Here is a 17,139-nt window from a genome sequence, read left to right on the forward strand (position 1 = left end):
GATGTTATCTTAGCTTTGCTGAGCGCCTTTAATGCTGCTTGACTATCAGACAGTATAGAAATGTCCTTGTCACGATAGTTCCTTTGCAGATTAATCTCCGCACAGCGTCCAATAGCACAGACTTCAGCTTGAAAAATGCTGGTGTATCTGCCCACTTTTTCGTGGTATTTTAACCTGCGGCCTACAACCCCCAGCCCACTTCCCTCGTCGGTGAGGGATCCACAGTTGACGAATGGTATGAAAACCACTTTTAATATGTCTCGTTTCGTTGGAGAGGTGAGAGGCTGACCAAGACACCAACACCCAAATATTTATTAAGAAACTTGTGTTGTTAGCTCAACTATTTGGTTGTCCACTTTTTCGCTTAATTGTCAATAACGGACAGAGGGGATGAACAAACCAACCGGAAAAGCCGATGTACTAGGGAATGGCGTCTGATGGTATTGATTCATTATTGCTTTGTGTGACTATGTGGGTGGCGGTGACGTGATAGGCCGCAGTTTGTTGTTTTTATTTTTCGAGGCTTAAATACCGGAAAACATTTTGACGGAGAGGGTCTTACTTATCGCTTTACCGACAAATTAACGTTTTGACAGATTTTATCGTCTTTTCTATCCGCAGCAATGTGAATCGAGTATGGCTTCCTAACATTGTGCATAAAATAAAAATTACAATTTTAATTAATTGAATTCATTTATATTAAAATACTTTCATAAAATTCCGTTAATTATTCATGTAACGAAATTTATTGACTGTCGGATACGTTACGACTCGTCATTTGCTCCATTGAGAAGGATATTTTATTTTTCATTTTTGGACCACGTAATACCAGGTATATTAAAATCACCTAGAACCTCCAATTGGTCGAAAAGTACCTCCGCTGGCGTGAGGGTAGACCTAAGAGCGAAATTAAGATTCCACCTCACCTGGAGGGACGATTATGCCTGTATATAGTGTTTTCATATATGGAAACACTTTAAAGTTATCTATCTCCGGCTTAAACCAAGACTCTGTAAGCACAATGATATGGTATGCAAGGGAAAGGCTATCAATTAGTTAGCATGTCTCTTGAATTTTGAAAGGAGATTGTAAGACTAGGTGTTAGTTTGATGAGAGAGAAGTAAAATAAAAGATAGCTTATTTTTGCATAGGACACAAATGATATAAATATTCTGGTAATTCAGACGACGAAGTAGTAGAAACAGAGGTTTTAAAAAATTACAGCTATACGCATATGAATGCACGAATTAAATGATCGCGACTGCGCGCAGCGATGAGCTTGCATCCGCTTTCCTGTCTTTGACTCTTACGAATAAACTTAACTGTTCTCTCTGTTTCTTAATTCGCTCAAGATATGATACGCTCTGTTATTCTTACGTTCGTTTACATACGTTTCTAAATTATAACTTCCACACCTCTCCTTAATGTTACCATTTTTCACTTAATTTCTCAATACCAATATTTATATAATTTCATAAGCTTAATCAACTTCTCATGTTTCAGTTTTGACAAACTCTTTTTTAACATATCGGCCATCATAACGTTAGTTGGTACATATTTTCTTTTTAACATCATCTTTTTGGATAACTTCTGAAAAGACACCTGGTATCGAAATTCTTAAGCCGCGTATGGTTAATTGGATTTTTGCAAAATTAATGAGCGCAAAGATTGTCTCTATGAATGACTGTTGGGGTGTCCTTCTTTGCACATCCAATCTCGATAGCTTAACAACTCAGATGTTGCGCCTCTTTTACAGCGGATGAGAGCTTAATGTATTCTGCTTCCGTGCTGCTTAAGGTAACACCGTTTTGTTTTCCCGACTTCCAAGAGGTAGGGCCTCCCGACAAGAAAAAAACAAATCCTGTATGAATGTACACATTGATCCTGGGTTCGCATTCCTTTGTGATACTGCGTAGTAGCATGATGGTTAACAGATCGTCAATATTCATGAGGTTAACTTCGTTTATTTTGACTACTAAATCGGAAAACTTTTCTGTGTCTTCTAATATCACCGCCTGAATTAATTTTCAGTAGAATAAGGGGTTAAAATAGTGCGGCTTTGTGGGCTAGCCCGTAGATTGGGATGTGTTGTGCAGCTTTTTCCATACATCGTTTGCAGTTTCGCATTTTTTGGTATGCCTTAGCTCCGATGTTGACATGGCCAAAATGGGATCAGACTTAGCCTTTACATCTTTGCCTAACCACTGTGAAAAGTTATCTTCGGGGTTTAAAAGGGTCCCGTTGACATACACTTTTGAAAAATGTTTCGTTTTTTTAAATATTATTATTTTTAGAGCACATATCCAGCCGAGTAACGGGTATCTGATAGTCGGGGAACTCGACTATAGCATTCTATCTTGTTAAACAACATAATAGTCTATAAGCTTGCTTTCCTTTATTGCTTAAAATTTGTTTGACGTTGGGACTCCCGTAACGACCCATTCAACTATAAACATGTTAAAATATGCTTTTTCATAAAGCCAAAGTATACTAACGAAATGATATTTTTATAGATTCTCAACCCTCTGGATGCAATTTGTGACCGTAAGCGGGCCGATGCGGTTTGCGTTTCGAATTTAAAAAATGCTAAAAAAGTCGACAAAGGCGTTTTGGTTGAACGCCCTGATGTGAAAATCTTCTTGCCTTTCAGATTTTTTGTATATGAGCCCAAGGCGCTTTTTATACCAAATACCTACAACAGGTTTTTAGGTATGTACATTCGAAAACTATTTTGACTTTTTCAGTGACTAACAAAAAATTAATATTTGAAATGGGTTATACAATATTATAGTTGTGCCTAGTGGGGATCATCTGACATCTTTGGTCGATGAAATATCATACATATCACCACCGGCACCTCCCCTTTCACAAATTGACGACATTCCTCCCGAATACTTCTGCAACGGGGACAACCGACCGCCAAATTGTGGACCAAACTGTGAATGCACACACATGGTTGATATACCACTTGGAGCTATTGTTGAAGTTGTGTTAGTTGATGAAGTGCAGCAAGTGAATCTTAGTCACCCATTTCATTTGCATGGCACTGCGTTTTATGTTGTCGGACTAGGTCGATCGCCGGATAAGTCAATAAAAAAAATTAACCTAAAGCATGCTTTGGAACTTGATCAAATGGGAATGCTTGAGCGTCATTTTTCTAAGCCCCCACTTAAGGATACCATAGCCGTTCCTAACAATGGATATGTTGTAATCCGTTTTCGCGCAGATAATCCAGGTTATTGGCTTTTTCATTGTCACTTCCTTTTTCATATCGTCATAGGCATGAACCTTATTTTTCATATCGGTACTACAGCTGACCTGCCCCCAGTTCCACCACGATTTCCCACATGTGGCGACCATGTGCCGCCGGTTACATGGTACTAGTCCAGTAGTATAGATATTAAATTAACATATAATTAAGATATATTTTATAACTAATTTATTGCTAAGTTAACCATTTTGATTATAACAAAATTGTAACATGATGTTGATACATAATATGCTGTTGATACATACAAATTTACTGTTTTAGGTTATTAACGTTACATTCAAATAATAGCAATAAAACTTTCTTATAAACAGAAAACATAATGTAACGTTTTATTATTCGTTTCTAAATATTAAAAAATATTTTAAATATTACTAATTTATAGTCGCTTCGGACGCTGATCATCTTATATCACTTATCGATGAAGTATCTTATATATCACCACCTTCCCCGATGCTATCACAGTATAATGATATACCTCAAGAGTATTACTGTAATGGGGATAATCGGCCAGTAGATTGCGGCGAAAACTGTCAATGTACTCATAAAATAGATGTACCTCTTAATGCAATAGTTGAGGTCGTTCTGGTGGATGAAGTTCAACAGATAAATATAAGCCATCCATTTCATTTGCACGGTACCTCCTTTTATGTACTAGGACTTGGGCGCTCCCCGGATAAGCAAATTCAACGAATGAACTTAAAGCATGCCCTGGAGCTTGACCAACGCGGATTGTTGGAAAGACAATATTTGAAGCCTTCCTTGAAGGATACTGTTGCGGTACCAAACAATGGATATGCAATTTTACGATTTCGTGCAGATAACCCTGGATTTTGGCTTTTTCATTGTCATTTCCAATACCACATTGTAATAGGCATGAATTTGGTGTTTCAAATAGGTACTCCCAATGACTTGCCTCCGGTACCACCTAATTTCCCTCGTTGTGGCAACCATTTACCACCCATAAAGACTATTTAAGCACCTCATTCTTAGATATTTCATTTCCATTAATGAAAGCATAGAGGCAAGATAATATTAGGAATTATGATTGCAGCTCCTCATCAAATAAAATGAAATTGGAAGCTTAATATATGTTTTAAGGAAGGCGATAAGAAATCAAATATTTGCCACTGTTGGATTAAGTAATAAATAAATCGTGGTAGATGTGAGTATGCAAGTATGTGAGACGATGAAATCGTGCAAGGGATGTAGAGGGACCACTGAGCGGGACCACTGAGCTGATGCAGTGAATTATTAAAAAAAAAAGTTTGAAAGTTACGTCTCTGAAAAAAAGATAGCTCCGGCGATACAAGCAATAACAATACAACGATCTCAACCAAAAAGTTAAATATTTAGATAAGTAAATAAAAATTCGTAGATTGAAACACTTGAGGAAGCTGTGGCACAGGTCTAAGTACATCTTCGCGGAACCGCAGAATTCTTAAGAAGGAAAAAAAAAACGTTCTGCATAAAAAACGAAAATGAAGGAAATCATAAGAGAAGCGGCGACATGTCGGCAAACTTATTTCCAGCAAACTAACACTCAATGTACCCCAATCGAGAAACCGTCGTTCAAAATACCATCATTATCGACAAAGCTATTTTAATAGTTGAATCCACCTGATTCTCAGCAGAAGACACGAAATAAAATATAATTACGTCGTTTTTGAGCTAAAAAAAAAATCTTTTTTAGCTATTTTTGATAAAAGAAAGACGATTTTTTTGTAGCGATTTCGAACGATTCTGTTTAACTGGTTTCAGCGAAATACCCTAAGGCTAGGCTTCTGATTTCGATGGTAGCGGAAGTCCTGAATGTCTCCGATCCATTACCAAACTGACTCTTAACTCGACTCCCAGGTGGCATCTACTCAAAGGGTGCAGGATTACCTCCCAGATCACTGTCTACACCGAGTTATTTGTCAGTGCCAGCGGTGGCGCATATACAGGTTCTGGCGCGATCAAGAGTGACCGTTCAGTTTTTGCCCACACCGATTGTAAGCGTTGGTTAGTGTGACAATGGTCTTTTAAATTAATTCATTCATTCATTACATTTCAATGACTGAAACAAGATTCATGTTTTCAGTTTCCTATCTAAGCAACTCACATTAAATATATAAAAAAAGTGTATACCAATAACCGTTAGTTGTTTGGTAAGTCGATAGAAATTTACAAGGCTAATTAAAATATGAAAAGCTATCAAAAGATTTTACAAAAATGTGGGCGTGACAGGTTTGGCCGGTTTTTGGGAGTGAGAGTAAGCGTGCCGAAAAGGTTTTGGCAAGTTGATTAAAAAATTTACAAGACTAATAAAAATATCGAAACATTGTTGCCTTGATACATTACATTGTTACAACATTATTTGGAAACAAACTGGCGCTTAATCTTAACATTCTAGCTTTTAAAGGTTTTGAGATCGAGGCGTTCATACGGACAGACGGACAGAGCCAGATTGACTCTCCTACGACGCTGATCATGAATATAAATACTTTATATGGTTGGAATCGCTTCCTTTCCTTCTTGTTACAAACTTTTCAACGAATCTCAAAAAGTAATAGGTGCAATTAAAGATACTTTCCACATACATTTCTCCTCACAAAAGCATTAGCAAACACTTTACAATCAAAGTATTCCATGCTAGTGTTCCTAGTTCACAAATGAATTTTAAAACCAGACAAAATGAGTTCAATCTAAAACAAGAACCGAATATTTCAGAGTCTCTTAAAATAACTCGAAAAGAGTTAAGTCACGGTTGCGCGATCCACACGAAGAAAATAGTTGTTCAATGCCAAAGTTTTGGGCACTCTACTGGAAGTGGCCCCTATATGTCAGAACGTACGTACATACGTTTTGTGCACAAGCGATAAATGCCTGTGTATGTATTGTAGTGGTGATCATGTCTCGATCACCTCTAGTAAAGACAGACAATTAGCAAGCGTGCACATGCAAACATCAACTGGGACTGTCGCAGTAGCTGGTAAATACCTACCTCCAACAGAAAGAATTGTTCTTCTTTGAATTCGCTGAATGTTTGCGTCGTAAGGCAACACATATATTGCTGGTGGTAACCACAATGCTAAGCATGCAAATTAAAGTTGTTACTGATTAATTATTAAAAAAAAAAAAAAATTTTATTTTATTATAATTTAATATTTTATTTTATTTTATTTTTCACGTAAACTATTACAAGGCACTCTTTTTATTGCTTATCTTTTATTTGAAACTGCTCAAGATCTCGTCCCGATTAAGACTGATCTTCTAAATCTTAATCTTTCAAAAATTTCAAATATGTTTAGGATAAAAGCTTTATACTGAAATTATTTTACAGCATTGTGAAATTGAAATTTGCTGGCTGGTGTTTGGTTGCTTATCGTGTGGCTAAGGGCTAGCGACAATGACGAACAAAGAAAATGCTGCTGAGATTGGAGTTTGAAATTTGTTTATCAACTGGGGCAGAGTGCTATATTTAAGGGTTAAATAACTTGCATGGTGGGGAAACCCATGATCCTAGACTAGAGGTAAAATGATGCAAAAAATCATTGCACATGGGCCATATTTGAACCACGGGAGAACTCACTTTCTACTTTAACAACCCATACATCTATAATTCTGGTCAATATACAAATCCAGGACTCGGTGGATATTGACAATGCCACCAGCCTTTTCATAGGTACAGTAATTGAGGCTGCTCTTCTTGCTGCACCGAGAACTCCACATGAAGTAGAGGCTCCCAGCAGACTTGCCAACTGACTGCAAAAGGCTCTAGCTCGAAGAAAGCAGACAAATATTTATAGGGTTTTGGATAACTTGGGTACTGACGTGACCAAAATCACTTACTGTGGAGAATTGCGAAACGATTCTAAACTCAGCCCATCCCAAAACCGGAATCGGAAGTCATTGACACCAGAAAGCTGGTGTCGGTTTAGCGCGGAAAAAACTTAAGTGTTCGCCAACGGCCTTGTACACCCTATACCTATGCATCGGATCTTTTGCCGCAGGTTAAAGAGTATTTGAAATCGTCCTATGAAATGACCCTACCTATTACTACCTGTTAATAGCAAAACTGTCACCCAAAAAAGGTCCAGGAGAAGATCTTCTTGACAATAGAATCAAGAATTTGAGTTCCTTGTTTCAATATGATCCTTAACAGGCTGCATAATTACCAGGACTTAACCAAAGCTTTCCTGAAATTGTGGTTTCTGCCTGCATCAGGGTGCTCCTGAGCCAATACAGGCATACAACAAATAAAAATTACTAAGATAAAATGTTACAAATTCGTAAATGATCGAATCATATTATTATTCTCCCTAGTACTATTGGGATAAATCTTCTACTAGTCTTAAGGAACAAACCTCTAATGAAAACTGCAATTCTTTAAGCATATCAAATTTAGTTGTGTTGCTCAATAAAACTTTACTGTACAATAGTATATTCATTATAGTATATTTATATAAATATAAAATTAATTTTATTCGTCATGTCTTGCCATAGTGTGGGCATATTTTTTGGCAAAATTTACCAAGCTATACAAAAATTTAAAAATAAAACGAATCCCTGTATGTTTAATCTCTACCTTTTATAATTAGTAGTTAGTATAGTAGAGTGGAAAACAGGGTGTCTTGTGACGAGATATACCGGACCCCCTAACGTCTAAGGTTTTATCTCTATCCCGACAAAACGGTCGGTTGTTGAGGATTTGCGTCACTATAGTGGAAAAATCATCAAATGTTAATGCTTTCGGCCGTTTCCTCGTCCTTGGCCAGATTAATGACCATCCGTCTCATGTCGTCCAAAATCTGTTTGCTGCCACGAAATGTAGTTGTGGTCTGAGTAAAGGTCCGTGTGTTTAGATCGACAAGCAATAAATCGTTAAAAAGCTGCGATGAAGGCTTTGGTATTTAGGTCGCTAACTTCCTCGATTTGAATTGCTTTAGTAGTTTAGCATAGAATAATTGGAAACCAGTCTTTCCGATACGTGTGCTTTTTCCATTGCACTCCTTAATTAAGCACGGACCATCGTAATCCGAACCGGTATGTTGGAAACAATGGCTGGCTTGAACTCGAGGTATGGGGAGCGGATCCAGAATTTGGGGACTGGTGTTCTCGCGTTGGAGATGCGTAAATGTTGCTCTAGTGTGAAAATGTACGGCATAAAAATGTCCAACTAGTAAGGTAGTGTGTTCACCCATCGCACCCTTTGGGATCAAAATCGGATGTTTGACGTATTCTGCTGGAAAAAACCGAACTGCTCCTTTGATGAAAACGAAAAGTCTGAATAAATCGATAACTGTAGCTTATTACCCGAATGAGACGCGTCCATGATGAGATCTATAGTTTCATCTGGAAAGTATGCAGAGTTGTTAGCTGGGTTGCCCTTACTTCGGTGTTTACGTCTTTACTTCGAGCCTCGAACTTACTTGTGGACGGTGGCTAGTCATAGACTGGTTTGGCCAGGCATTAAGCTCCAGAAGCTTGTATGGGTGACGTCCGCGAGAAGCGCAATCTGCAGGATTTTCTTCCCTTAGAACATGGTTCCAGCAACTCCGTCAAAGGGGAATGTCATTAAAAGGGTCGGTCTCAATCTTGCGTCAAACAATACGCTGAAAGTTGGTGTGGGCTTTGGAGACTCGAAGCCCTCGGAACATTTTTTCGATATCGGCGCGTAGTACAAGATTAATGCAGTCTGAAGCGTAAACAAACTCAAAGAAGGTCACGCTGAATCGGTGGCGTAACATGAAGCCAGTCTTTGAGCGACATTCTGTCCTTGCCAGATCCATCAAAGACCACTCGACACTTGGAAGTTAGACTATCCAGTTTTCTGCGTTTTTTTTTTAATTTGAGCGGGTGTGACCAGTTCCATGTGACCCCGTTGTAGTCATCTAAGAAATTTTCAGAAAGTTCAGCTTAAAGTTTGCGCGTTCTCGGATGACGCTAGAGCTGTTGGCTGCGAGTGTATTTAAAGATCAAATTCCTGAAGTCGAAAGGCGGTCGACGCTTGATGCTGTAATATATATGGCTGCGTTGTGCCATTAACCAGCGCGTGATGCTTGTGTCGACAGATTCATCATGTGTGCTTTAATGTACCAGCCAGCGTGGGACTGAGACAATTGAAAAAGAGCTTTCTTAATTTGAGAAATTCCCACCGTGATGCAAGATCCAGTGCGATAAATTGTTGGCACTTAAGCAGTGAATGATTCTGTATGAACGATGGACATTTAAGCTGACAGATGATCTTCGAGTTTGGGTTGTGCGTACGAGTTGAAAAGTCTCCAAAGTAACGTAACGAGATGTAAGAAATTTAAAAATTTGTCGATGGTCACACCCTCTTTCTCGGAGTCGGTACACTGAACCGAAGGACCAAAAAGTCTACGAATAACGGGTTAAATCATTGGTACTGCATTCCGCTCTCTGTCTCTTGAACGAAAATTCGGGATAGCCTGAAGCCAGCTCTAATGAGCTATCATACCCGCTATCAATTTCGATGCTGGCAAAGGTTTTGGGCTAGCCATCAAGTGAAGCGCTCTTAGCACGGAAGCAGCTGGCGGACGAGGCGCACTTCCGTCGGCACACAGCTGCAGCTGCTATTCTATCCGCTGATGTTTACTCGGTGCCGCTGTCGTTGCGGATTTCATGGCATAGCAACTACAATTTTGTAGTCCGCTATCCTTGTGTATTTGTTCTCACATAAATCAAATCATCTCGTGCCGGTCTCCACATCCCTCCTTTATTAATGATTTTAAGCCGCCATTAGGATTTTTGTCTGTGTGCTGGAGTGCGTAATCACAGTGCGAAAAGCAGAAGCAAAGTCAAAAAGTCAGGTCCTAAGACAGGAGAGAGAGAGAGGAGAGCTTCCCTGGAAAGATGGCAAACAATATTATTGTACAGCTGATGTGCCGTAAGCTTAATTGTATCTCCAAAGTTAGCACGTTAATAATTAATAAATTTAGGAACAGCTGGCAGCTGGAGGACCCGACAGATTATGTTTTTCAAATGTAGTTTGTAACCCCTAACTCGTGCTCGTTCATATCCTCAATGCCTGGTATTTTGTCCAGAGGATTACGTTGAACATCAATGTTATGATCGCCGCCCTGGTGATCCATGCGGGGTTAGATTGTACATGGGGAAAAATTTTGAATTTTTCTTTTTATAGTTTTTAAAGTGTGCGTATGCTATTTTCAGGAGTTTACCCCTTCTCTTGAATAAGTTTTAAACATCCTCATCTATGTTTTAGACATTGATCATGCACGTGGTCAATAAGGTGGGGTTCACCTGTTCAGTGCAGTAGTTGGACGCGTTCATAATCTCTGCATCTTCTTGTGAGAAGTCTGCCATTTCGGAAACAGTCGTAGACTTTAGAACTTTGTGTGAGGAGCAGAATGCAGCATTCTGTCCTAAGGCCGACTGTTTCTACAGTGCACTATGGTAAAAAGGCGGAAATTTTGGAATTAATTACAATTTTAAAGATAAGGTCATGATTTTTTTTATATTTATAATTAGGATTTACATAGAATTTTTGATCTTGAAGGCGTGTTTCATCTCCGCTCACAAAACAATCCTTGAAAATAAAGGGAAAAATGTATTTATATACAAATGAAAGCGGTTAGAAAGGTAGATGAATGGGTGGCGAAGCAGGTGTGGGTGTTAATATGTCTGTGGTTCAACCGGTGAATCCGGAGGTGTCTTTCCTGGGGGATTGGCGGGAGGACACAAGATGCAAAAACCATTATTATGAAATAAAAGTCAATAAATTTTTCTATATTTTATTAAGCTTATTGCTATTCTTCAACTTTCTCCTCTAAAATATATTAGGGCAATTGAATTCGCCTCCCTCTTCCACTTTTTCTTCTTCATTATTAGATTGATAACTTGATTTTTAAAGTTCTGCTTCCGGATTTTGAAGAATATCGATAACTTCTTCTGGGAGGAGTTTCTTTTTTCCAAACTTTCTTAGCGTGAGATTTTCTATCGCTCTTGTAAAGTTTGTTGCGCGCTTCTGACGCGTTTTCTCCAACGAGAGTAACGTTCCGGTTATAATGTTTAAAATTTTACCATCAATTAATCTCATATAAGGTTCGTATTTAACTGCTATTATTTGGTTTTTGGAAGTGTAGGAATATGGTTTACGGTTTTTTATAGCCACATCCAAAATTGTTTTTTCTTCAATGTAAGGGCAGTACGTTCCTTTATAAACTCAATTTTCAAAGGCCGACCAAATCTCACAGATTGTGGAGATGAATATATCCAAATAACTCGATTGTGGATTTCATTTATTAGTGTTAGCGTTATAATTGGAGTGACAAAAGGGATTGCTTTGGCCCGTAGATCCATCGAAGCCATAGCTCACAATTAATGTACAAAAACATTAATACCATATGATTCCACATATATTTGTAAAAACATACAACTTTAACTTTGGTGATTCGTTGTGCCATACAAAAGTAATATTCCACAGAACACTAGAACGTTAGTTAGTAAACAATTGAAAATACTCACAAGCAATACATTTGACAATTCAACAACAACCACACACAATTATCGGAAAACATATATTCACGAATAATTTACATACTCTGACTTTTTTTTTCCATAATTTAAAATAAACTCAAAGTTTGCTATAAAGACAATTTTTGCTCTGCAATTGGTTTACCTTTTTCTGCCAATTTTCACAATTCAAAGCACCTCTGATTTAGCTGATTTGAAAGCGCGCCAAAAATAAATGATAACTCGTAAAAATTTTCTAAAATTATTTGTATGCTATCTTGTTACTTAGGAATAAAAATATTAAAGCAATCACTCACAAAAAAAAATGTCCGGATTGAATAATGTGATATTTTCCGGATATGCAGCCGTAAAAATAATATTTCAATGCGAGCTGGATGCTTAGACGGGCGCTTGAAATAGCATTGAAACTCTTGTGATGCACGGCACAACCCCAGGCAAGGCTCTCTTTTTTCGTTTGGGGGTAGCGTTCCCATACCACTGATACGGCCTCAGGTTCATTGGATGGTTTGTATTGCAATAGAACAGAACATTAACCGATTATTACATCTTGTCATGGATTCTAACGTAGGCAATATGTAGTTTCATGGAAAATAGCCTAATTTGCCAGCCGTATTTTGACTCATTGCCAGAAGATTGGAGGTATCCCATATGCCCTTTTTCCCAAGACCTTCTGGTACTCGACGCACTGGTTGCTTAACCGTTTTCCGACATAGACGATGGAAAGTTTTACCCGGCTCTTCAAATGTTGGCCCCTCAGAGACTCAAATTACGTGCAGATATTTATTACACACAGAACTTTTTGCCGAACAGAATCTTATGAATCTTATGGCTAATGAAATTAATTTTGAAACCGGAGTCAATGATCAGGGAAATCTATCAGTTGTCCACTCGGCAATGCATATAAACAGGGTGCATCCCTTTTGTATTGCTTGGATTTATTGTCAGTAGACATCTTAATTTACCGTTTCGAAGCCCGAAATAGGAAAACGTTAACCAATAATTTCACTGAAGCAAAAATGCTAGCGTTCTTTGTGAAGGCAAAGCTATTGAATTCCATGGTGTGGTTCACTGGTATAGTCCATAGGGTTTGTTCGGCGTTACATCTACAGTTCTAACAATTTACAGATGACAGTGACATTGAAGAAACACCAAACAGAAGCCAAGCAAAACGCTTGACTGTTTTTATGACACCATTTCAAGTTTAGTTGATCTGTTAGAGTCTTGGAATCCCGAATAAGCTCGTTCGTGTTATTAGAAACAAACATTTCGAAATAAGAAATGCGATCTTGAATATCGACATCAAATCGTTTTTTGAATATAGGGAGGTTTGTCGCCGGCGTTAAGCGTTCTTGTCTGATGTCAGGCGTTGCAAAGATACGCAAAATCATCCCCTTAAAACGAAAAGTTTCTGAATTTTGTTAACAACAGCAAGAACTACCGTGGTTGGAACTAATTCAAGGGATGTATATCGACATTATCTCGTGGTTTATTAGTGGTTTTCATTTAGCTTTGAAAGGCATCTGGAAGTTTTAATGGAATTAGCTCTCAAGTAGCGTGCCGGATTAACGGCCAACATTGAAAAGAGAGATTTCTGAATGCGGCGGGTGCGTTACTTTGGCCATATAGTCGGCGGCGGTGGAATTCATGCCGACCAGAAAATGTCGAAATTAGTTTTATGGACACAAAAAAACAGCACATCGACCTAAACTTGAAAGCGGTTTGTTCGGGACCGGTTAGTCTCGAGCAATCCTCGTTGTCCCCCAGCCGGGTGGCGGGCAGCTAGAACGGAGACACCAACGGTCGATCGATGCTGCTAACCAGCAGGTACTCGAGACCGTGTCCAGTACGACCGGGACGCGACGGAGACCTCCGGACGGGGGCGATCGGTGGGGATCTGGGGATACCTCGGGTTCGTCTGCGCGGGAGTCATCCTAGGAAATTTTGTCTGTCAAGAAAAGAAGCAAAACAGGACTTACTATGTGCAGACTACACCTTGGTACCCGGAATGGTGGAAGAGCCCTAATCTCTAGGATCGGAGGACTCTTTGTCCTTCGCGGGTAGGAGAATGACATTGTGGGCATTGTGCCCTGTAATGTGGTCATCGGCTCCGGGGAAGGCAGAAACGATTCTGCCGGGCCGTAATTTGTTCTATGGAAGATTTTCCTCCTTCACGACAACCATATCTTCGACTTGGGGATTCCTCGGAAATTGCCATTTATTGTGTTAGTGGAGTTCTTTAAGGTGCTCCTCTTTCCACCGTGTACTAAACTGCTGATGTTAAGCCTTGAGATGTTGCCATCTATTGAAGCAGTGAAAAGCACCGGCCCTCCAATAGAAAAACTACCTGGTGTGGGGCCAGCGATTATGTGAGATCTTCGGGGATAGGGGAGAATTTTAGGGGTCTAAAATTGAGGTAAGCATCGATCTTAGTGACAAGTTAGAATTAGAAGGCGAGACAGGCTACAGTCGTAGAGGAGATATATCGGATGGCGTTTATCATATTGTATGCCTTGCATGCCCTTAAATGGCCGTGTTGGTCCATGAATGGAAACCAATTTAGTAAGAGACTGGGAAGGGTTTTTATCTGCCAGATGCTTCTGCTTTCGGCCGTATGCTCGGTTCTGCGCAATGGGGACCAGAGTTCTTTCTGCCTATCGGATTCCTTAACTAGGGGCCGTGAATTGGGCGGAGTTGAGGTATTGCGGCAGCGCTTAAGGAAACGTTTGAGAAAACGTTAGAGGAAGTCGATAGTTATTCGGGGATCGAATAACCCAGTGACCCTTCTCGCTTTGTATAGGAGGTTTCCACAGCTATTTCAGGAGGGACGAAATAGAATTCGTCGGACTTTGCCCTCCACCGAATACCGAGCGTCTTGGCTGTGCTTTCGGCATCGATGCCGGGACATCTTTCAGTATGCCCTTGAGGTTTGAGGTTCACTTTCTCAAAGAAAACCCGCAGGAGCTTAGAGCTTGCAACTCTCGAATGGAACTTGGGTTTCGTTCACGGACTTCGCCCCTGCCAGAAAGACATCGACGTATATGTGCTGCTTAATGATGAGGCTGGCTTTTGGAAATGGCACTTGGTCGTCCTCTGCCAGCTGTTGCAGTACTCGAATGGCGAGGAAAGGGGCGCAGTGGACCCCGAAGGTAACTGTTTGCAATTCGAAGTTTTGGATATCTCCATCCTTAATTCGAAACAGAATTCTTTGAAAAAGGGTACGTTTCGAGTCGAACTAGATCTGACGATACATCTTTGTAATGTCCGCACAGTCGGCACTATGTACAGTTCCTCTTATTTCCCATTGGCACAACGCTTCAAATAGCGGCGAAGGCAGACATGACCGCTGGAACATATACATCAGATGGGTGTTTATTTGGCCATGCTTTCGCTTGGTAGTTCTGGTGATGACCATCTTCTGTTAAATGGCCATCTAGTCTTTCGCTGCAACAAGATCCAACGGCGGTACTCATACTATCACGAGAGCCGCTTAGTTCGACATTATTAAACGCGTAGCGCAAACACCCTACAGCATTGTCGCAGGTAGGTTGGCACCCCAAACTCGACTAGCCCATCTATTATATTGTTTCATTGCGACGTGTCGAAGGCGTTCCTTTTAGCGAGGATGGCCATGAGGCATTATTCTTTCGTGTGTCGTTTTAATCTGACATCTTCGATTGTTTGCGGTGCTAGATTGCCGACTTCTTCCATTAGGCATACTGGCCAAAACGCTAAGAGTATTCTTGGTAGCTTTCTCGCGCCTAAAAGCGCCTAGTGACCCATATTCCTCTAGTGCCGCTCTGCCCCTCTTGTTAGTAATTGTATTACCACATCTCTCTGACAATTGGTTTAGGCTGGGATCTTGTCACTCATTGTGTACCCACCATACGCCAAATTTGGTTCTAACAAGCCCTTCTTTCACCAACACCTCCGATCTTTGAATGGCTTCTCTTGTGCACAGCCAGATCACTGCGTAGGATAATATTGTTCATTTATTTTTTACAAGAAGGGGTATGTACATGTAGCGAAGCGTGAACTTTTTCAGCGGGACTCCCGAATTTTTAGGTTGCCACAGTACCCTTCCATTAAGAACGTCACATAGTTTAAACGCATAAATTAATGGTTTTTGAACAGTCTAATGTCACAATTTCAAGTAAGCACCTAAAATATTAAAAACTAGAAGGTTGATCCAGCATACAGATTCTAGAGACAAAGACGCAGCAAGTTTTTTGACCCATGTTGCCACGCCCATTCTAACGGCCACAAAAATGATTTGAAAATGTGTTGATATTTTTTCACTTTTTTATTTGTCTTGTATTTGTCTTGATTTGCACAAACAAAGCTTGTGGTGGTTTCATAAGTCATTATATAAATTATTGAATTCGGCTCTTTCATTTGTATTGCAGTTATGGGGGTGTCACCATTTCTTTTAACAGAAAGTTAAAAGTTGCTCTTGATGTAAAAAATTACTCGCCCGAATCCATCACGTTCACAATTACACCTAAAAGATATTAATGTAGCTCATTTCTCGAAAAGCTCTCACTCTGCAATTTTCTCGCTTTGCTCATAGCTTCTCGCTTCGCTTCTCGCGCGCACTCTGCCGTCATCCTGAGGAAACTTTTGGTGGCGGTACGAAAGATCAGTTTCGGGTTCTCTCTGTATTCAATTGTTGGGACCAAGGAACGAAGTTGGAAACCCAGCTTGCTCGACTGCGCTTTCGGAATTTTCCTAGCTTGTTAGATATAATAGCATAAGTACTAGTAGGTGTCATCAATGCTTCGAGCATCGGCCGAAAAGATTGTTAATTGGAACAGGGTATATTTTTATTTTCCCTTTCCCGCGCAAGTCGACCCATGACTTAAGGCCAGTCGTCTCGTCTCGACGCGAAAGGCGATAGAGTTTTCATTTTAATGTCTTATACAATTCTTACAGCAGCCGAGTTTTAGAAAGCAAGATATTTGTTGTCCACCGGAGGTCGTGTTAAAAGGTATTGTACATATAAAATTATATTTTCCTCCAGGTTGACGTTTGTCAAATCGAACTTTTCTTTGTCATCAATAATGTTATGTAGTCGGATCGGGCGTTCAACAGCCACAGCTGATGATTATTACGTGCGAAATTTGGAAACTTTACCCTTGACCGAGACACGCTCACAGGGCACACCCAACCGTGCTGATGATGGGCCTGAGAAGCTTTCGTACGCAAGACTTTTAGCTGCTGCCCACGAATGTGGGCCCCAACGTCGTCCGAATTTGATAAACTAAGTCTCGGAATTAGTAAATTCCGAATTGTTACTCTTTAATGCTTGGTCACTCCGGTAGACGAATCTTATAGGTTGCCACAATATCAGCATCAAGATGGTGCCTTTTTTGCCC

General features: G+C 39.9%; 1 protein-coding gene across 3 annotated transcripts in view, besides 11 other annotated features; it reads left to right on the plus strand.

Annotated features, from left to right (window-relative positions):
• Positions 1-221: part of a mobile genetic element that runs on past the window's edge.
• stw (straw) overlaps positions 1-5,328 on the plus strand; it is a 42,352-nt gene extending 37,024 nt beyond the window's left edge. Inside the window, exons 5-6 of one of the 3 annotated variants that reach the window (NM_001273780.1) lie at positions 2,514-2,709; positions 3,654-5,328. In NM_001273780.1, the coding sequence (NP_001260709.1) occupies positions 2,514-2,709; positions 3,654-4,246 (789 nt within the window). In that variant the 3' untranslated portion in view covers positions 4,247-5,328. Of the gene's footprint in view, positions 1-2,513; positions 2,710-2,791; positions 3,528-3,653 lie in introns of those variants that run through there. The other 2 variants (NM_001144134.2, NM_136326.3) reach the window with 2 other exon arrangements.
• Positions 789-1,121: a mobile genetic element.
• Positions 2,304-2,365: a mobile genetic element.
• An 86-nt stretch (positions 5,329-5,414) lies between the features above and the next one.
• Positions 5,415-5,825: a mobile genetic element.
• Positions 5,826-5,889: 64 nt separating this feature from the next.
• Positions 5,890-7,497: a mobile genetic element.
• Positions 7,498-8,010: 513 nt separating this feature from the next.
• Positions 8,011-9,616: a mobile genetic element.
• A 1,064-nt stretch (positions 9,617-10,680) lies between these two features.
• Positions 10,681-12,071: a mobile genetic element.
• A 1,202-nt stretch (positions 12,072-13,273) lies between these two features.
• Positions 13,274-13,430: a mobile genetic element.
• A 58-nt stretch (positions 13,431-13,488) lies between these two features.
• Positions 13,489-15,034: a mobile genetic element.
• A 38-nt stretch (positions 15,035-15,072) lies between these two features.
• Positions 15,073-15,456: a mobile genetic element.
• A 478-nt stretch (positions 15,457-15,934) lies between these two features.
• Positions 15,935-16,109: a mobile genetic element.
• The last annotated feature ends 1,030 nt before the right edge of the window (positions 16,110-17,139 follow it).

Source organism: Drosophila melanogaster, chromosome 2R (genome assembly GCF_000001215.4).
Source record: "Drosophila melanogaster chromosome 2R".
Lineage (NCBI taxonomy): Eukaryota > Metazoa > Arthropoda > Insecta > Diptera > Drosophilidae > Drosophila > Drosophila melanogaster.